Consider the following 22,297-nt stretch of genomic DNA (forward strand, 5'->3'; position numbering starts at 1 on the left):
TGTTTTAAGTGCAATGTCCTCTCAGGGCCACCACAGACCTCATAACTGGATTGGCTGTGTTAGGAGATCAACATTTTTTTTTTTTTTTTTTTGCTGTTTTCCCAGTGACTCTGTTCTGATCTGATTTGCTCAGGAGATTCAAGATCACCATGTAATCTCGAGCAGTTATCAAAGCATTAATTTCTAGCAGCCACACAAAATCCAAAGCTACTGAAGCCAAATGCACACATTATGAAAGGTCAAAAATAACCCCTGTGGAGCTAAATGGTTATCCATAGCGGTTTTTAATACGGTTGCCCGGGACGGCATCGTGGTGGGGGGCGGCATCACGGGCATCGACAAAAAACAAAACAAAACAAAAAAAATGCTTGTACTTGTGCTGCGCTGAAGTCATGCCAGCGCATGGTGGGAATGGCATAGGCACCTATTGGTTTTCTATCGCCCATTTGCTGGGAGTAAGGGCGCCCTCCGTTTGCGAGGTGCGCAAAACAGGCTAGGACCGCCACTGATGGTTATAATTAGAGATGGACCGATCCGATATTACGTATCGGTATCAGTCCGATACTGACCTAAATTACTGGATCGGATATTGGCGAGAAATAAAAAATGTAATCTATCCATTAAATATCAAAAAAGCACCTCACAAAACTTGCGACATGGCGTAACTCGGCTCATAACCGTAGCACATCGGAGCAGTGTGCTCAGGTGATCGGCTGTGTGTAGGGGATAGTTGTAACATTTTTGACATTTCTGTCTGTAAATTGGAGCTCTTTTAAGGTAGTGGATTCAAAATGTAATGCAAAGTATTTACATGTCTCTGCTATTAAATAGTGCAGGTATTTTCTCTGCAGCACAATTACCCATTGCATGGTATGGTCTCAAACACAAAGAGTGAAATGTTACAATTAACCCCATAGTCTGGGTTAGTTGTAACATATCCTGGGGTGAAATGTAACACAATGAAATAAGGGTACTAACAAAACATTAACATGTAATCTTTGTTTATTCAACACATGAATGCACTTAGAGCCATTTATGTAACTATGTGTGTGTGTGACAGAATGCAGAAATCTAGCTTTTGAACATATGTCAACCCCCCAAAAAAGACAAATTATGGAATTTTCTGCAACTGAATATTTCATTCATTTTGGTTGGTCTTCCTTGAGTTTGGCCTCATTGGCTCAGTGGGCATTATAACCTACAACTCTTGCACCAATTTTGAACATAACAATGAAGCTGAAAAAATGTAGTTGTTCACCAGCATCGCAATTCCATTACTTTTTTTTATTTTTTTATCATGGCTTACCTTGGTGTGGTTTGCAAAGTGCTTCAGAAAGATGAGGAAATCTGTTTCTTGCACCCATCCTGATTTATTTCCATTACCAATACTTCCTACTGGTCCACCTCTGATACAGTGGTCTGCATAATGTATGTGTGGGAACACAAACAGTGGAGGAATTGTGTTGCAAATGGCATTAACCGCATATACAAAAGCGACCAGTGAACCTCTCTCTGCTGATGTCGTTGCCCCAACTTGTTTAATATAAGTTAAAGTAATAGTGTGGTAAGTTGTAACATCTGCATTATTGTTACAACTAACCCAGACTGTTGCTGTTACAACTGACCCAGACTCATATAGCCATGAACTAGCTAACATTACAGCCAACGGCTAAAACATTAGCACTAAAGACCTACACAGAATATATCCCCATAGACATACAAATAACATAATTTAAGTTTGATGAGTTTAACTGCAAAGCAGATAATGCTATTAGAAATTGAAATAAAGTAGAAAAACTTACTTTTTGGCATAAAAATTACTTTTTTTCGTGTTAAATTGTCTGTTTGACAAAATGTGCTGATTTTTCACATGTGATAGCAGAACTGAGTTGGGCATGTACAGGATGAGTCACATCATTTGAAACTTAGCCCTGATTGGAGAAATTGGAAGTGTTACAACTGACCCACGTTACAACCATCCCCGGTCTCCCCGTAGACGCGCTACCAAACCGGCATTTCATCTCCGAGGAAGTTATCCTAGCGATAAGTAAAGCAAGTGTGTAAGTTCATCTCTGAATGTTTGTAAAGCATTCCCATGTTGAGCTTAACAACCGATATATGGAGCGACTGCCTCTCTCTCCCTCTCCTGCTGCAACTTCTTGAAACTGCTTAATGATCAGCTGATCGGCTTTTCTGTCGCAAGTCCGTCTCTCTTCTTTGTTTTTGGCCCACTTTGCACCAGAAAGAGGAAACCAGCGGCTGAACAACAGCAGCACGTTTAAGCTTGATAAGCTGTTGTTAGAATTTATTTAATATTACTTTCTACACCAGGATCTTTTTCTACGTAGCTGACGGCTGTAACTGTGCAGGGGTGGATCTAGCAAAGTTTAGCCAGGGGGGCCGATAGGGCATTAACAGGGAAAAGGGGGCACAAAGACATACTTTTCTTTCTTATTCTCATTTAAAATATCTAGCTTTTAATTATTTAATAATTATCTGAATCTTACACCCAAAGTTTTAATCTGATGTAAAATGTATACAAGTCCATTACTGTATATAGTAATATACTAGGGTATATTAGTAAGTCTAATATACCCTAGTAAGCTGTAGTACTTTTTCCTTTGGGAAAGTACCATCTGTGAATTCTGCGATCCTGTTGAAGAAAGATGTTGAATCTGTTTAATTATTATTGAAATTTTCTTTATTTCTGTGTATTTTTTTTCACCCTGCATCAAATTAAAGTTGATTACATTGATTAAGCATCATGAGGAAGAGGGTGGGGGGTGGTTCTCTATTTTCTTTTGCTGAGAGTTTGCAACCCTATTATTTAGGTTGCTTAATATTTCTGCTAAGTACTCTTTAAAATACCAGAATAGGAAGGATGGAGTAGGTTTAACTTTATTCGATTGATCAGTGTTGCTGAACTATGAAATATTTTGGGTGCAGTGTGTTTTTTTTACATACATGTATAACAGAATAGCTTTAGTGTTGTTGTTTATTTAAACTTGAGTATGAACTTATACAAAATGCAGCAAGATATTAAAAAAACAGTTTTATTGATTAAAAAACACACTATATTGGATTCATATCGGTATCGGCAGATATCCAAATTTATGATATCGGTATCGGTATCGGACATAAAAAAGTGGTATCGTGCCATCTCTAGTTATAATATTAGTTTCTTTTTAATAGACTGAAACTGAAATCAGCAAATGCTAAATGCAAAGTTTCATTTGTATTTAAAACAGGGTATACTACTTTCAGTGATGTAGAGTAGACATTTGACTCCATTGAAACCAACATCATCATCTACTAGTGTTGGCATAGTGGTGCAGATGTTAGCACTGGGTCCAAATCTCCAGCTGCCTTTCTTTGGGGGTGCTAAAACCTCCTTCAGTCCATGCAGATATCCAAAGAGATTCACGCTAGGCTAATTGGTGATTCTGTGTGTGAATGGATTGTTTCTGTGATAGACTTGGAACCTGTGCAGTGTGTCCACCTTCTTGCCCAGTGTCAACTGCGATGGCGTGCAGGCACTGTGTGGTTAGAAAAACTGATGATTGGATGTTGTGCATAAACTGGCCTGCTGCTTTAGGCCAAAATTAATGTTTATGTGTAAAATACAACTGAGGTCAAATTAATAGTAAGAACTGTTGGTCTATGTAGTAGAGTGTGATTCATCTATGTGGCTGCTGTAGAAGACACTGTGCACCAATGAAGAGTGAGAACTTAAAAAATAAAAGAAATTAAGTATACAACAGTGATTCCAAAATAAGTTGGGTCACTGTGCAAAATGTATATAAAAACAAAATGCAAATCTAATAAGCCACACTTCACAATAGAACATAAAAAAAACATATCAAATATTTAAACTAAGACATTTTATTATTTCATGTATAATAAATAACTGATTTTCAATTTGGTTACAGCAACATGTGTCAAAAAGATTTTAAAAAGAGCATCTTAGAGAGGTACAGTTTCTTAGAAGCAAAGATGGGTGAAAGTTCATCAATCTGCAAAAAACTGTGTAACACTTTCAGAATTATTTTCTTCAATGTAAAAATGTGTCTTTGTCATCTACCACACACAACATCAGAAGACTTAGAGAATCTGGAGATATCTCTGTGTGCAAGTGACTAGGCCGAAACTCAAAATTGGATGCCTGTGTGATATCTGGGCTCTCTGGTCCCACTGAATTAAAAACTGCCCTGTTTCTGTTACAGAAATCACTGTGTGAGTTCAAGAACACTTCCAGAAAACACTGTCTGTGAACACCGTGCCATCCGTAAATACAGGCTAAAACTCCAGCATACAAAAAAGAAGCAGTCTGTTATTAAGGTGAAAAAAAATTCAAACCCACATGGCCTTGTGTGAAAAAGTGATTTCACTCCTAAACCTAATAACTGGTTGGACCACTCTTAGCAGCAATTTTAAGTACCTTAATTTAGAAGCTGCTTTTTGTCTTTACTTGTTTTTTCTTTGTCTAATATTTGAATCTGTTTGATAAACTTAAATATTTAATATGTTGTGTGAATGTAAATCATATGAAGTATGAAGTGGCCTCAGACCGGTACATCCTATTCTGGTCAAAGTGTGTAGTTTAATGATTTAAAACAGTGATTTCTAAAGAGCAGTGATGCACAGCCCCCCTTTAATCCAGATTATAGTGAAACAGTAATCCTGTAAAAATGTGGTTTCTTCAAAACAAATATGTTTTTGCTAATATGTAATGTGCTATGCGTACATTGTTATTGGTAAGATGAATGTGAATATAGTGTTCACATGTCCATTCATTTTCTGTAAATCACATTGTGTACAAATAGTGGGATTTCTAAAATTCAATGAACTGATTGGAGGAGCAGCTGTGTTCAGCATTACCATTGATTGTCCTGTGGCTGCTCAACAAGAGCATTTGTGTTGCTGTGTATTGTGTGTGTGCGTGTTCAGTCTCATGTTGTCAGGGTTATATAATCGTCTCCACATCTGACAGTCAAGATCACTGACAGTCAAGAGAGTTTGGTCGACCTGATGCAGCCGACTGATGTTTTATCTTGTGTTTGTGCCCGGCTGGCCTGGGGTCAGTCATGAGGAGCTGAAATCCCTCTCTGGTTCTATTAAAAAGGGTGGCAGAGGAATTGGCACCCCAGGTTGGGTCTCTATTTTCATCCCTCCTCACCAAAGGATTTAAAATAAGACCAATTGGGCCCTGTTGCACATTTTTACTTTATTAATATTTTGAATTAATCCTCCTGAAATGTATAATTTATTCATTTATATAAGAAACATTATTAAACACTTATTTTTTTTTATTTTTATACACATTTTAATCCATTCAGATTGTGATTATCTTTTCAATAATGGGCAGACCAATCTGAATGTGGGGCATTGTCACACATGCAGCAATCGGTATGTTTTTCAAAAAGATTGATTATAAATTGATTATAAATTATCGTTATGGATGATTTTAGATATTTTTGTTTTTCCAATATGCTATGTTAATCACCGTCATCCAAAGCCATGTAATAACACACCTCTGCCTCTGTTGCACTCGCTCGGTTTCCTGTAAAGTTCTCTTTACAGCGTTTTGACCTTTGTGAAATCATTGTTAAGCAAAGCATTGTCTATAAAAAATAAGAAGCTGTGCTCGAATCTGCTTTAAGGTTCAATGTAACTCAGCTGTTTGACTATTAGCAATTTCCTGGTAGCCACATTAGCTGTCTATTGTTAAGGTAGGAGGTTGAAGCCAGTGATAAAATGCTAGCATAAACATATTAATATTATATTAATAGAAAGTATTACCCATTATCAAGCTAATTTACTTTTTTTTGTTAGCAATTTTTCAGTTTGTAGGTCCAGCTTTATAAAGACGTACTGATGTAAGATTTAAGACTCACTAAGACTGTGTATGAAATAGAGCTAGGTCTCCTTTTGGTTTGTGAAGTCCCATTTTAAAATCTTAACTTTTTGCATTTAGGTTTTTGAGATAAAGTAGTAAACATATTTAGATGGGAAGGTGGAGTGCTGTATTTTCATATACCTTGCAAATCTAGTGAGCATGATTGTGTATCACACAGAAGGATACTTGGTAATATGGGCAAAGTTACATATAAATAAAATACTGGAATTAGCTGACTGATTTGTGCATGCTGAGGTTTTTATAATATCAACAAAAAATAATTTGTTGAAAAAACCACTTTGTTTTTTTTTTTTAAACAGTCTGTGCTTGAGGCTACAGGATCCATTCAAACAATGCTCACATGCTATCTAGACTTGTTTTGGGGGCCTCAGACACACACACACACACACACACACACACACACACACACACACACACACACACTTGCAATGGTATTCCTTCCAGTCTTCCACATTATTTTTTTATAACACTGATTCCTGACTTCTTTCTTTCTCGAACAGTCCAGACTCTCCTTGTCCCCCCCCCCCCCCCCCCCCCCCCGCCTTTTCTCCAGCACTTGTAGTCATGTTCCTGTGTAATCCTCTCAAAAAGCCCATATGAAAACTTCATTGGTTGACCAGACATAATCCTCGGTGAACTCTAAGTACCTGAATATGTTTGATTGTAAGAGAGGGAAAGCCGATGGAAAAAAAAAAAAAAGCTACCCGTGCTCTGCTGCCAGACATTTGGATTCAGAGTATAACATAATCCAGCAGCTATTTGAAGTAAATCTTTGGCCAGCGTGGCTTAAATAATTAATCTGCAGACATCATCTATGACGACACTTCATATTAGCTATTAATAAACCCTTTAAAGAGATTTGATCTCTATCCTTAAGTATTTCACAGCAATTCTTCATAGTCAGGGATAACATACTGCACAGAAACAAGTATTTTCTTATTTTTCTTCTTGTTTAATATTTTATTATCTAGAAAATATAAGCTTACTTCCTGTACTTCTCATTTTACTTCAAATTGCTGAGTTGAAGATGTTCCACTATTTTGATTCCTGGAGAAATTATGGTGATACCAGAAAGGAGCTGAAATGATGAGAGCTGGGTGAGCGTACTACTATTTTACTCTGGTGGTGAATTGACTTTCTAATTATTTCTTGCATAATGCTCTTTGGAACAACAGATCCTTTCATGTTGGCAGTTAATAACGGCCTGCAGCGGTTCAGGAAGTGGGGTCAGAGTAACACTTCCTACCAGATGACAGCTCCGTATGCCCACCAGTGTCCGGGGACTTGAATGTACATGTCATTAAGGCTCTGGTGGTTATTTTATGTTGATAATTACTAAAATAATCTCTAGAGGACTCTTGCATCTTGCAGAAATAGTCATTTTTTTCAAGTACAGATCAAAGAACCATAAATGTCCAATTTTTAATGGAAAATGGTTGACTTACCTGCAATAAATGAGAAAGTTGCTGGGGCTCTGGCTGGGCCTTGGGGGCTTCGGTCCTCGTCGGTGTGTCGCCGAGGTTGTGGGCGGGTGGGTGCACGGGGGCTCAGCCCTGGTGCAGGGGGCCTCTTGTGCATCGGCCTAACCGGGGGGCTCTTGAACTGGCAGGGAGGTTGTTCCATCTTTGCAGGAGTCCACTCTGCAGGTGGGGGAGAGACATAGGAGAGGTGGAGAATAAACTTAACCTGGGTGTCTGTGTCTTGTGTAGTCTGGGAGATGATTGAATGTTGGGGTGGGTACAGTTTCCTCTGCGGTGGGGTAGAGTGGGCTGCCCCGGGTCCTGTGGGGCTTGGCGGTGTTGCTGCCGTAGGCCCCGGTCTGGATGGGCCTGGGCTCCCTTGCCTTGGTGGATACCAGGGGACGGGGGTGCATATTGGGGTCAGCGGGGGAGCTGGCCCTAGGGAGGGACACCCTCCCCTCCCTTCTTTTCCTCCCCATCCCCGTCTGCCTCCCTCTTCACGCTCCACCACACCCACCCACACAGGTAGGGCTTTGGGGTGCGGGTGTGTCACCAGGGTGCAGGGGAGACATTCCCCCCCCCCTCTGTCCTCTTCTGGCCACCTGTGCCTCAATTTTATCTCACAACTTAGACATCCACATTACTTACACTCTCATAACACACACATATATATATATATATATAGGGCCTTGAGGGTGGGCACGTTAACGGCGTCCAGTAGACGGTCTGTGTATTCAAACCTGCCTCTGGCGCCGGTGCCCACCTCTCAATTTTAAATCCATGTAGACATTGAGGGTTCTCGGGAGGGGCCGTGCTAACACCTGCTGCTCTCTGGCAGCAGCACCATGCTCTCCCTTGTTTTAAATACACTTTAGAGCAACACGCAGCAACACTACACTTGAGCGGGAGGAGGGAGGTATGGGGTCTTAACACACCCCTGTTCTCTGCTAGCCATCGGGGCGGGGGGGCTGGGAAGAGATGCTGGCTGTCCGATTGGCCTCCCTGCTGCTGCGGAGCCTGGGGCGGTCTGCTTGCCTCCACCCCGGAGGGAAGGGTAACATCTCTTGGGTCTGGGTGCCGTTTCCATCTCTGGGGGTGAGGATACCTGGACCCGGGATATAGAGTATGTTTGGGGAGTGTGATTGTGTGTACATGTCCATTTACGTTTATTCCTGCGTTGGGTGAGTGCTGAGTGTTTGTATATGTGTGCATGAGGGTGGGAATGCATGTCTGTGTCTGTGTGTGCCTGTTTGTCTGTGTCTATATGTCAGGTCGGGTCTTAGACTTCACCTCTCTGGGAACTCCAAGGCCCTCCAAAGTGTGGAGGCCTATCTCCCCTCACCACACTCCCTGCCGGTGACTGATGCCCTCAGGGGTCGGTGCGTTGGTGGTTCTTGGTGTCCGGGGCTGGGCGCTCAGGTATGTACCAGCTCACTCCCGGTGACTACTTGGCGGGGCCTGGCGCCTGCTGCTCGGTCAGGCCTCTTCCGGGGCGCGGGGGGCCCTCGGGCCTCCGGCCTCTGTGCCTGCGGCTCGGTTCACTCTGGCACAGCTGGCTGCCGGCAGAGCCGGCGGGCACGCCGGTGCAGCCCCCTCTAGCTTCTGCCCGGTGGCTACTGGGTGACCCCTCATCTGGGGATCCTCAGCCCTTCCCATGAAGGTGGCACGGATGCCCCTCCGGTGGTCCTCCTTGGGCTCTTGCACTCTGGGGCCTCTGGATGTCTGGGGCCTGGATCTCCTCCATGCCTGCTTCATGCCCTGGGGGACGGGGCTATGGCTCTCTACATCCTCTAGCAGACCATTACATGGGGAAACCATTTGAATACAAGCGCGCCGATCCACACAGGTGTGCACATGGGTGTTCACTATTCGTAGACTTAAATCACACCTTTCTTGGCTGCTACTTCAAAGCACATTGTGCGCTGTCTGTCCTGCGTGCTGCACAACAACATTCAATATTTAGTATTTACTGCTGTTTTCACTTAGCTAGATTAATGCGATGGTGTTGTGTATAGTATGTTGCATTGTTTTGTTTTGTTTTTTGCTTGTTTTCTATTCTTTTTCTCTCAACAGGTGATCCCGGAGATATTTTTTCTTCCCCCCTTTCTCACTGTCCCTCTCCCCTTCTGTTTTTCTTTTCCTTCCTCTTTCTTTCTCCCTCTCCTATCCCTCACTCATGTCTGTCCCGTCTGTAACAACTGAAAATAAAATAAATAATAAAAACAAAGGTCGATCAAATGGACCAATACGGCAATGCCATGATGATCCATTTGGCAAAATAAATCCATTGGGTATCCTTGTTGGTCTTCAGACAACAATTCTGACGGCTAAAGAACCAAATGGGACAGGCGAAAAAAAAAAAATAAAAATAAAAAAAAAAATAAAAATAAAAAATAAATGAGAAAGTTGCCGATGACACATTTGTCAGCAGTTCTTAATTAAGCAACAACACAGTCAACTGACAGACTGTCATCAGTTAATCTGCTTAAAAACACCAACTGGGGGCTTCTACTGTATGTTATATCCACTGAGTGTTAGGTCCACAATGCTGGTTGAATGAATACTACAGTGTAATCACCCTGACACACATCCGGTGGAGGAAGAAATACCTAGAGCTAAACTCAAGTACAAATAGCGATACTGAAGAGTAGAAATACACGCAACAATACATACTGTATACATCAGATCTTTATACAGTTAGATCTTGATGTTTATTTTTGATAATGGTGAATTTTGTTTGATAGTCTAGCTCCTGTACACAACTACAGTGGATTTTAAAGCAAACAATCAACATGTGATTGACCTGGAGTGTTTCAGCATTAATTCAAGCTTTTCAGAAAAAAAAGGAATTAGTTTTTTTTTTTTTTAGGAATTACAACCCCCTTCACACATAATTCCATATTTTCAGAGGGTCAAAAGTAATTGGATAATTCATGGACAAGCAGTTTCATGATCAGGCAAATCCTTTTTCCTTGTTTAGCTGATTCCAAGTGTTGAACTTGCTCTGTGCATCTTTTCATTTGAATTCTCAAGTTAAGGTTCAAGAGAAAGAGGTTTCCAGCGCTGCACACAAAGCTGCTATTTAAACCTTACAAGGACTGTCAGTCATTAATGGTAATTTACATTTGTTAGATAAGCATCATAATCTTTTTGAACATGAATAAAATGATAAGAAAAGACAAAAGAGTTTATCCATCTGCAATTCTTTATTAATTATTTGATTATTGAATGGATATTGAGTGCATGTTGTCACTGTTTTAGATTAATCAGGAGGACTGCAAATTATAAACATTACATCAACCACACAAAAACAATGTTTTCCAGTATTTGTAGGATTTTATAGGAACCGGTCATTATACAAAATCTACTGTATACATTGTAGAGTAGAATTGTTGTCTTTCAAATTCCACCAACTAATATTTAAGATTTGAAAGGACTTCATTTATTTCATTCATTGCATTTTCCCAGGAAAGTCTCTTGGAGACATTTCTAAACACCTGCCAGTCCACAGTAATCAGTTCAATTAGTTGTACATAACGATAAGTTATTCGAATGTGTCACCGCTTTGCCAAGTACTGGAAAAAAACCCAAACTGTCACCCTCAGATGAGAGCAAACTGATAATGATGCTCAGAAACAACACAAGACTGAGGGTACCAACAAGAATAAAGCCCTTGCTCCAAACTCAACACCTTCAATCTTGACTAAAATTTGGAGCTGCCCAATTAATACGTCAAATGACATCAGGAGAAAAGTTTAATTGTATGGTCAGACGAGACAAAGATTGAGCTATTTTGGCACAGTCACAAATACACATCAAAACTGATTTTGGAATCAATAAATTAGGCTAACAATAGACTTCTGAAACAGCCTTCCCAAAGCCCTGACCTCAACCCTACTGAAAATTTGTGGACTGTGCATAAAATCCATTTGTGCCAGGAACCCAACTAATAAAAATGAACTCTACCAATTCTGCCAAGAAGAGTGAGGAAATATTAAACCACAATTATGCAGAAGCTTGTTTATGGCTGCTAAAAGCATCTGGTTGAGGTGCAACTTGCTAAAGTATGCAGATTGGAGAAAAATAAAAGTACATTGAAACTTGGGCACCAAATTCTTGTTTTCTGACTCCAATGACTCCATCTGGGAAAATGAACAGTTCAAAAAAATCATTAAAAGCCCAGAATTATCATGACATTCATGTCCATGATGAGTGTGAATGATTTGTGACCACAAATGTATTTTATGTTGTAACATAAAACAGAAAAATGATTTGTTAAAGTAGTCCTCATCTTTAAAAACATATCCTTTTAAAAACAACTTTTATATTAAATTCTGAAGCCCTCTGCTGTTTTCCAAAAGTTTACATGTGTTATACATTTTAACATTTCATATTACGAGTATCAACAGTTGGTAAAAGAAAACCATAAGAATGTGGTACGTGGTTTTTGAAACCTACTTAAAAAAAATAGTCATTTTATAATAACCAGTATGGTACTGTGTATTGTTCAATGTTGTGCTTAAACAATAGTGTATTTTACATAAACATCAAAGTAAAAACAAATTTCATGATATGCAGAAGTCAAATGGATGAAGTGAAATGTTCCTTGAACATTAATTCATAGAGCACTCTGGACCAGACATGAATTCGCCTCAGTAAATAACACTGATTTATTAGTTATTAGTTCTTGGTGATATTGTATTGTTATAGCAAACTTTGGATGCTGGCGTGGAGGAAAGAAGCATGTTCAATCGATCTACAGGCAGAGACTGTTGTGGGGGCTGTGAATTCAAGAATGGTCCTCTTTTTTAGAGGATTAATGCACTTCTATCCTGGTGAGAGAGATCACTCACAACCCTGCAACACATGATGGGATATCAGTGGCCTGAATGCACTTTCATATTTCATTAACAGGCACCATAAAGATTAAGAAACTGAATGTCAGACTGTGATGTCTCTTTTTTAGCTGAATTAATCTATTTAAGAGCCTTTCATCTTCAACCAGATGGCAAAATAGGCAACTAGTAAGGAGAAAATGCTCTGATTGCTGTCTGCAAGGACATTTGCACTATAAGCAAGTTGAAAAATGATTAAAATATCCCAGGCTGCTGTAGCGGAGTCCATAAAAGAATAAATAGTCATATTTGCTATAATCTGCATGATATGGTTTTAAGCTCTGTGCATCACTTGCTCTGCAGGAGTGTTTGCATTAAAACTAACTGGATTAACATGAATGGATGGATATGTTTAATTCTTAAGATGAACTCAAAATGAAAACAAATCACATTTGAATTGAGTGACAGAGAAATTTATGTGGTTACAGAAGTAGCCAAGCCCAAAGTTTCTGCTGTTGTGTATGGAACTGTATATTATTAAACAGCAAAATAAACTAATGATGATCTCCCAAAGTCCATTAGGAGGTACGTGTTATTTCATATGTTTATTTTGTAATGTGACAATCATTTTAGAAATACAACTGCACACACAACGGGGAGCAGGACAGGTGCAATGGCTACCACTGCTCAAGACACACAAAATGCACAGACACTCACAAACATCTATGTACCTGCGAGATACCACAAGGACAGAATGCATGTAATTATTGCATGCTCAGTTTATTTGGACTTGTTCTCAATTTGAGGCACATTAATCTTTTCCCCGGTGATTAACTGCCAAATGCCGCCTCTGTAGTTCTCATTTCCCAGTGCGTACAGGAGGGCATTGAAGGTGGGAGCAGTCTTAGCCAGGATAGGCGCGATCTGCAGAGACAGGACCCAAATATCATGGTGAGATTTTTCTTAGCAGAAATATTAGGAAATCATTTGTGTTGTTTATTCATGTTTTGGACTCCACATGGCGCTTTGCATGTCTTCTGTAACAAAGGGCAGAATTCTTTAAATTCAAGGAACAAATGTTTTATATTAAATATGTACATTTGAACTACATGCAAAAACAAGCAGCTAAGCTAAGCTGTATTTCTTTAATGCATTACTAAGTGGAGTCAGAAAAACTTTGTGCCAAAGTATGTAATGATAGTTGTTACCATTCTGAGCTTAGGTGAGACAAGGTTTGCATTCTCCACAGCAGCATAGAAAGCCAGGATCCCATAGGGCCCCCAGCAGAACAGCATAGTCTTCAGAGGAGTGTTGGGGTTGAACTGCGGAGGGGAAACAATAGGTAGTGGAGGGAGGATAAATGTACAAAGGAATAAAAAGTGGGAAAAAGAGAGGATAAGAACAAAAACGATTAGCAAACCACAAAGAGTGAAGGTGAGAAAAAGGCTTTGTGTCATGAGGTTTTCTGCTTGGAGGTAAGTCACATGCCCGGGTGAAAACGGGTTTGTGCTAAGATCATTAATGCTAAGCTACAAAACAAAAACAGTGAGTGGGGGAAAGAGAGGGCAGGTCGGTGTAATCCAAGGCTGAAAGCAGACATTATTCTGCACCATAGTTCACACATACAGTGGGGCAAAAAAGTATTTAGTCAGCCACCGATTGTGCAAGTTCCCCCACTTAAAATGATGACAGAGGTCAGTAATTTGCACCAGAGGTACACTTCAACTGTGAGAGACAGAATGTGAAAAAAAAATCCATGAATTCACATGGTAGGATTTGTAAAGAATTTATTCGTAAATCAGGGTGGAAAATAAGTATTTGGTCACCTCAAACAAGGAAAATCCCTGGCTCTCACAGACCTGTAACGTCTTCTGTAAGAAGCTTTTCTGTCCCCCACTCGTTACCTGTATGAATGGCACCTGTTTGACCTCATCATCTGTATAAAAGACACCTGTCCACAGCCTCAACCAGTCAGACTCCAAACTCCGCCATGGCCAAGACCAAAGAGCTTTCGAAGGACACCAGGAAAAGAATTGTAGACCTGCACCAGACTGGGAAGAGTGAATCTACAATAGGCAAGCAGCTTGGTGTGAAAAAATCAACTGTGGGAGCAATCATCAGAAAATGGAAGACATACAAGACCACTGATAATCTCCCTCGATCTGGGGCTCCACGCAAGATCTCATCCCGTGGGGTCAAAATGATCATGAGAACGGTGAGCAAAGATCCCAGAACCACACGGGGGGACCTGGTGAATGACCTGCAGAGAGCTGGGACCAAAGTAACAAAGGTCACCATCAGTAACACACTACAACGGCAGGGAATCAAATCCCACAGTGCCAGACGTGTTCCGCTGCTGAAGCCAGTGCATGTCCAGGCCCGTCTGAAGTTTGCCAGAGAGCACATGGATGATACAGCAGAGGATTGAGAGAATGTCATGTGGTCAGATGAAACCAAAGTAGAACTTTTTGGTATAAACTCAACTCGTCGTGTTTGGAGGAAGAAGAATACTGAGTTGCATCCCAAGAACACCATACCTACTGTGAAGCATGGGGGTGGAAACATCATGCTATGGGGCTGTTTTTCTGCCAAGGGGACAGGACGACTGATCCGTGTTAAGGACAGAATGAATGGGGCCAAGTATCGTGAGATTTTGAGCCAAAACCTCCTTCCATCAGTGAGAACTTTGAAGATGAACCTCAAATAAATATATATTTATTTGACCCCATATAAAATCAACCCCATAGAAAATCTGTGGCGGGAGTTGAAAGTCCGTGTTGCTCGGCGACAGCCCCAAAACATCACTGCTCTTGAGAAGATCTGCATGGAGGAATGGACCAAAATACCAGCTACTGTGTGTGCAAACCTGGTAAAGACCTATAGTAAACATTTGACCTCTGTTATTGCCAACAAAGGTTATGTTACAAAGTATTGAGTTGTATTTTTGTTATTGACCAAATACTTATTTTCCACCCTGATTTACGAATAAATTCTTTACAAATCCTACCATGTGAATTCATGGATTTTTTTTTCACATTCTGTCTCTCACAGTTGAAGTGTACCTCTGGTGCAAATTACTGACCTCTGTCATCATTTTAAGTGGGGGAACTTGCACAATCGGTGGCTGACTAAATACTTTTTTGCCCCACTGTACAAAGCAGCACTGAAAAATTAACATATAGTTTTCACAATTCCTACCTATAAGTAGCTTTAGTTTTCTTAACATTGTTTCACTGGATACTATATTACCTTTAAAAAAAAAAGAAAGATTTTTGACCTCACCGAACTGAACACTTTTGCTTACTGTGCATACAAATGTCTATTTGTCACCTTTTGGTCATTTAATTGTATAGTAACCTTTTGGGTTACTGTGTCCACAGATTGAGTTTAGATTTACTCTGTTCACAGAGCTCCTCAAATGTATGCTACACATAAGAAATGATGAAAAACTGGGGTTTATGTTTGATTTAAAAGTGGGATGAAAAACATATGATTTCATTGTGAAGCACTTTGTGATATTTATCTTGAAGGATGATTTATAAATAAATGTTTACTTACTTATTTAATAGGCTATTATTACACACTCAGTTTGCACTGCATGGGAAACAGACCGTCCATAGGGAAACCAGACAGTGAGTCCTTAAAGACCCATTGTAAAAGGAAAGTCCGAACACTTTTTTTTCTAAAAAATTTAATTTGATAGCCGGGGTCAAGATAAAAAAAAGTGTTAAATTTCAGTAAAACACATTTCTGTATGCACCAAAGCAGCTTTAAAACATTCTCCATAATGATTTCACACATTTCAAGCAGCACCCACCTAACTGGGCTACCATCACAACCAGCTGCCTCTTATAAAGACATATAAGTTCTTGTTTTGCTCCTGATTTGTGATATAGTAATCTCTTGAAAACAGGTGCCAAGCAATCAGAGTGCATTGGTGATTTTCAAATATTTTGTGGGCTTTCATTTTTTTTGTATCAAAGCAGGTTTAAACTTTAGGCTCTATGAGGACGATGTTGGCAGTGCAGTCTAGGTGAACTGCTACCAATTTGGTAGAATTGAATGAACTGACTTTCAAATGGGAACATTACATTAGCTAAACCTCTATAAACAATTTGTTTTTAAGGCCATTTTATCAAATGTGTGTTTGTGAAAGACCGTCCTACACTGAGTGTTAATGTTAGCTCAGTAAAATGAGCTTGCTTCTAGGTTCATAAGGTAAATAAAATAGTTTTGTTTATAGAGGATTGTTTAATTTATCCCCAGAGAAAGATGATGACTCCAAAATGCTCCAAATAAAGAAGTGATAACAATCAGACCAAGTCAGACAAGAACAGACAAAAATTCTCTGTGTTTAATGATACTTTATCAAAATAAAGCCAAATAAAACCATATGCACTGTAGTGCTTTTGCTGGACATTAGCCTGATTTAAGCTTATAAAATGGAAAAATCCCATCCGTCCATCTATTTCCTGTATCACCCCTGACAGTGGGTGACATACAGAATACACACTAGGCAGGCTGCCAGACAAATTACAGGGCTAACACAGAGCCAGCCATTCATGCTCACATCCACACCTACATCAAATTTAGACTCACCAATTAACTTAACATTCGTCTCTTTGGGCTGTGGGAGGAAATCAGAGTACCCATAGAGAACCCACAAAAGCACAGGGAGAACATGTAAACACTGCACAGTACCACAAAGTCTCTATTATTACAGCTAAAAAGACAGAAAAAAATATTGTTGACTTAAACAGGCTGTACTTAAAATAACAGTAAATATAGTAGGCTTACAAAAAACAAAATAAAATTGTCCCAACAGCTATAATGGAAATATAGCTAAGAAACTGTGATCTGTCTGAGGTGTGGAAGAGTACACAAAGTCACTGTCTGTTAAATCCTGATCAGGCACTTACTGCTGTTGTGCCTGGCAGATAAATCTGTGGCTCACAAACTACTGTGTTCTGTCTTTTTCTAATACAAACAAACAAACAAAAAAACCCTTAATGACATACGAGTCCACTTAAAGTCAAGATGCCCAAGTGTTCTAGCACCATGGTGAATCTGTGTGGTGCTGAGACTGTGAAAAGAATCTCCGAACTCCATCCACATATATTGGGGATTCCCTACTTACTTATATTTAATAATCTGTAAGTAGCTGAAAAGAAACACTGACATTTGCTTATGCTTGAACCTTTCCAGAAGGGATAATGATCAGCTCTGTAAAATTGATTACACATTTACAAGATGGAGTTTTCTTTTAGATAACCCCAAATTATTTGTAACCATTCCAGGTCTATTTTCTCTCCTTAATTTAGGTTGTGTCACATTCCTAGGTGTGGTTCTGCTTCCAAGTTTTAATGCAGACTTTCCCCCTTTTCTTATAATTTGACTGTAAACTGTTTGATTATTACATAATTGCTGTTCTCTGGTAGAGATGGACCGATCCAATATTACGTATCGGTATCGGTCCGATACTGACACAAATTACTGGATCGGATATCGGAGAGAAATAAAAAATGTAATCCGATCCATTAAATATCAAATAAAGCACCTCACAAAACTTGCAACAAGGCGTAACTTGGATCATTAACCGTGGCAGCAGTATGCGTCAGGTGATAGAGCGGCTGTGTGTATTTGTAGCCTCACTACCAATCCGGCATTTCATCTCCGAGGATGTTATCCCAGAGAGAAGTAAAGCAAATGTGTAAGTTCATCTCTGAATGTTTGTAAAGCATTCGTGCATGAAGCTTTACAACCGATACATGGAGCGACTGCCTCTCTCTCTCCCTCCCTCTCCTGCTGCTACTTCAATCATGAAATCATGAAACTGATCAATGATCAGCTGATCGGCTTTTCTAGTCCGTCTCTTGCTTGTCTATCGCCCACTTCGCACCAGAAAGAGGAAACCAGCGGCTGAACAACAGCAGCACATTTAAACTTGATAAGCTGTTGTTACATTTTATTTAATATTACTTTCTACACCAGGATCCTTTTCTGTGTAGCTGTCAGCTGGTAACTGTGCAGGGGCGAATCTAGCAAAGTTTAGCCAGGGGGGCCGATAGGGCATTAACAGGGAAAAGGGGGCACAAAGACATACTTTTCTTTCTTATTCTCATTTAAAATGTCTAGCGTTTAATAAATAATTATCTGAATCTTATAACCAAAGTTTTAATCTGATGTAAAATATATAGAAGTCCATTACTGTACATAGTAACTATTAAGTCTAATATACCCTAGTAAGCTATAGTACTTTTTCCTTTGGGAAGGTACCATCTGTGCAGTCTGCAGTTCTGTTGAAGAAAGATGTTGAATCTATTTAATTATTCTTGAAAAATAATTGATTTCTGTGCATTTTTTCCCCACACTGCATCAAATTAAAGTTGATTACGTCAATTAAGCATCATGAGGTGGAGGGTGGGTGGTTCCCTATTTTTATTTATTTTTTTGCTGGGAGGTTTAGAGCCCTATTAGTTAGGTTGCTTACTCTTTAAAATACCAGAATAGGAAGGATGGAGTAGGTTTAAGTTTATTAGATTGATCAGTATTGCTGAACTATGAAATATTTTGGGTGCAGTGTATTTTTTGCATACAGGTATAACAGAATAGCTTTAGTGTTTTTTTAACTTGAGTATGAATTTATACAAAAAGCAGCAAGATATAAAAAAAAAACAGCTTTATTGATTAAAAAACACACTATATCGGATTCATATTGGTATCGGCAGATATCCAAATTTATGATATCGGTATCGGTATCGGACATGAAAAAGTGGTATCGTGCCATCTCTATTCTCTGGTGGAGTACTGGGTGTATCTACTGGGCAGTTTGTGTTTGTAATCAAAGTGTCCCTCCAGCCAGCTCGGATGACTGTAAGTAATGAGCTTATGCAACACAAAGCGGGTCACCTGATTGAACCCCTCCAGAACTCCACTATTGAACATTGTTCTTCTCACTGCACACCAGTACCCACATTCCCAGCTAAAGCCACTGATCTTCACCCTGTGGTAATGACCTACATATATCCCAGCGTAAACGCTCCTCATTCACACTCTGTTTTGTGTCTCTGAATAAAGGCCACATGAGGTTATTGTGCTTACGCTAGGTTGAGGAGAATCCATCTGATTTCTTTCAGTGGGCAACTTCAAAGCATAGAGAGCCTTTACAAGGACTACATATTTTAGAGGATTTATGCATCTGTTCTTATAAATGTCAGATTCTTGGATTTCGGAGTAATTCCCAAAGAAAGATTTGTTCTGTATGCGTTTCTTGCTACTCCAAAGTGAATCTGGATATCAGTGCCATCTACATCACTTTTTTCCCCAGCAAAAGACATCTTCTTCTTATCTTATGTTGCTAAGGTTTGTGCATAATTTAATTTACTGAACTTACTCTGGGGTTTCCCGTCTTCTTGAATTTCTGTGCAATGGACTGGTAAGAAGACATGACGACAAACACCTGGATGCCCATGTTGAAGATGCTCATTGGAATCAAGTAGGACACGTAGTTTCTATGGACAGAGACACACACAGCAGGTTAAAAAAAAGTGAAAATAGTATATATTTATCTTGCAAGCACTGTGCAGAAATTATGTTTGTATATGGTACCTGTCTCCCTTGCTTAGGTCCAGTGTGCAGCAAGTCCTGAGGGGCTCGTAGTCATACTCTCCCCAGCCAATGAGGGGCATGGCAGACCAGAAGGCAGTGAACAGCCACACAAACACAGCCAGAGTGATGGCACTGCTCCACTGCAGCTTTGTCCCTGGGAAGAACAATATTCTTTATGACTAGTTTAAACACTAGCAACACAATGAATGCATACTCAAGTAGGCTACTGATTTTGTTTCTGTTTTAAATGTCACACTGCTGCTAAGAAACAAATGTGCATTCTTAGCAAAACTAATATCTTAACTAGAGCTGCTTGTTTGCAACAGTTATAACAGAGTTAACAACAGTGTAATAATCCCTGCACTAACTGTTCAAACCAAGGGACATTTGAGTTGAGTCATTTCCTCTTGCCCATGTACCCTGGTAATGATGTTTAAAACAGGGTGTGGGAATTATTGTTAACACTCAAGCCTTCCAGGTTGCAGTTTTAGTACAGAGGTGTCAGCCTGTGTTATAGCAACTGTTCAGGTTGCTATTTATTTGCATATTCTCTCATTATTTTGTCTGTAGAAAATCTAAAGACAGCAGCGTAGATGGCTGATTTATGTGCACATTTGTGCAACATAGGAGGAAAGGTTGACTGCATTTGGTATCATCAGCCAGATATTGACTTACTGGTGCAGTACTGGTGATATCTGTCCCAGGCAACGGCAGCTACAAAGTGGATGCTGGCAAGAGCTGTCATGAAGCCCTGGAAACCATGAGTCTGGCATCCATCAGAGCCATAAGGCCAATACCTAAAGACAGAGGATGTATTCAAAGTTGACTGACACAAGAAACCCCTTAAGCACCAATTTTAGTAAAATACATAAACAAATCACTAGTATAACATTTAATCCATCAACTGGTGAACACTGAAAGCAATGTGTCTCATTTCCTGATTGCAGTTTGAATATGCTCTGTACTGACCCTCTTCACTGTACAGCCTTAATTGGACCACTCTGCATCGATTATACAGCTCTGTACAGATGATTCGCCACAACAGGTGGCCAGCAGTAGCCTATTGTCACCGGCATTATTTTCTCATTACATTTCATCCCACCCACATGCGGATGGACCTCGATGTCCATTATGAAAGGGGTGGTTACATCACTCACCTCAGAAAGCTGGAGAAAGCGGCGATCGTGGCGTTCATGGAGATGCCAATATCAGCCATCGCTAAACTGAATACTAGGAAATTGCTGGGAGTCCTCAGTTCTCTCACTTTGAGGAAAGCAAGCATTGTGACCGCATTTAGAAAGAAGCCCAGCAGACCTTTGGGGAAACACACACAATGCAAATCAGCGCGCACAGCGATGCTTACTGCGAAATAGCTCACACCTCAAGGCGAAGGAGAACACGCTCTAGTCATGCGTCACATTCATTTTTATTTTATTTTGTTTTTAGACCATAAGTAAGCATTATTTTGCAAGTTTACAGAGAAACGAGTCCGTGTCAGTGACCGGGAGGAGACGTCCTGACGTAGGTTAATGGCAAACACAGCAGGCAAAGTCCTCGTAGTATTTGGCTGAATTCCAAGACATAACTTACCCTCCACAAGCAGACAAGATCCCAGGGAAAACACATCAAATTCGGAGAAGCCCTCCGGTAAAGGGTACGAAGAAACCATCCTGAAGCCTGGTTTGACACACTAAAGTGCAGCTGTCACAGACTCCCCTCGTTCCGCTTGTTTACGATGCCCCTCGGTGTGACCGAAGAGAGCCGGCTTTTAAAGGGGCATTTCACGTGAATGCTTGCAGTTTATTATGTAAAGCCTCTCTGTCGCCCCAATCCGCGCAGGAATGTCTTAATGAACGCGGAACGTAACCCTTAATGCGCATTTACGCGCCGCAACAATAAAGCCTTCTATTAATTGCACAAAAAGCCTTTGTGTTGTGGTGTCCCGGTGAGGATGCAGCGGCTGCTGAAGTTAAACGACGAGACTCGGGTTTGACCGAGTCCACAGACGTGTATATACACAGGTTTGCTTTATGGAGGCACAACAGGTGTTTGCAAACCAATGCCCCCCTGCCAATCGGAACCACACCGACATTCCCCATGCATCAGTGTTTACACTTAAAACTGAAAAGCCTAAAAAGTACAACTGAAGCCACAATACTAAAAATACACAGTGATAAATGTCTGTGGGCATTTGCTGTTATCTGCATTCATACACATGATTTAAAATTAAGATTAAGATTAAGACTACCATTTCCACACCAGTGCTTTGCAGCCTGTGTGTGCAATGTGTTGCAATTCAGTAAAGCCATCTTAACCAATTATTTATTGGAAGCACTCTACAGCGGAGCCATGCCAGTGCTGCTGTTCTGTATCCCTGTTTATAATTTTTTGTTCTTGTGTGCAAAGAATCAAAGATTTTGATCGACAGACTGACATCAAGTGGTTAAATCAGCTGTGCAAGGTGCCTGAAATGATAG

The 22,297-nt window shown here is 40.1% G+C and overlaps 1 protein-coding gene across 1 annotated transcript; it reads right to left on the reverse strand.

Moving 5' to 3' along the window:
- Nucleotides 1-12,971: 12,971 nt before the first annotated feature.
- On the reverse strand, nt 12,972-21,612 carry rgra (retinal G protein coupled receptor a). The gene is made up of 7 exons (XM_085183044.1): nt 21,411-21,612; nt 20,978-21,134; nt 20,496-20,617; nt 19,821-19,974; nt 19,606-19,723; nt 13,421-13,534; nt 12,972-13,136 (listed from the first exon to the last, which is right to left on the reverse strand). Exons 1-7 carry the CDS (start codon nt 21,487-21,489, stop codon nt 12,993-12,995), a joined length of 888 nt encoding a protein of 295 aa, XP_085039170.1. The 5' UTR covers nt 21,490-21,612; the 3' UTR covers nt 12,972-12,992.
- Nucleotides 21,613-22,297: the final 685 nt, after the last annotated feature.

Source organism: Neolamprologus multifasciatus, chromosome 13 (genome assembly GCF_963576455.1).
Source record: "Neolamprologus multifasciatus chromosome 13, fNeoMul1.2, whole genome shotgun sequence".
NCBI classification, from domain to species: Eukaryota; Metazoa; Chordata; class Actinopteri; order Cichliformes; family Cichlidae; genus Neolamprologus; species Neolamprologus multifasciatus.

Bases quoted from the DNA above. Each gene is read 5' to 3' on its own strand.
- rgra (XM_085183044.1), bottom strand. From the start codon at position 21,489: ATGGTTTCTTCGTACCCTTTACCGGAGGGCTTCTCCGAATTTGATGTG. The intron at 21,135-21,410 runs GTAAGTTATGTC...GTTTCCCCAAAG, and splicing joins ATCTTGTCTGCTTGTGGAGG to GTCTGCTGGGCTTCTTTCTA. The intron at 20,618-20,977 runs GTGAGTGATGTA...CTCTGTCTTTAG, and splicing joins GCTTTCTCCAGCTTTCTGAG to GTATTGGCCTTATGGCTCTG.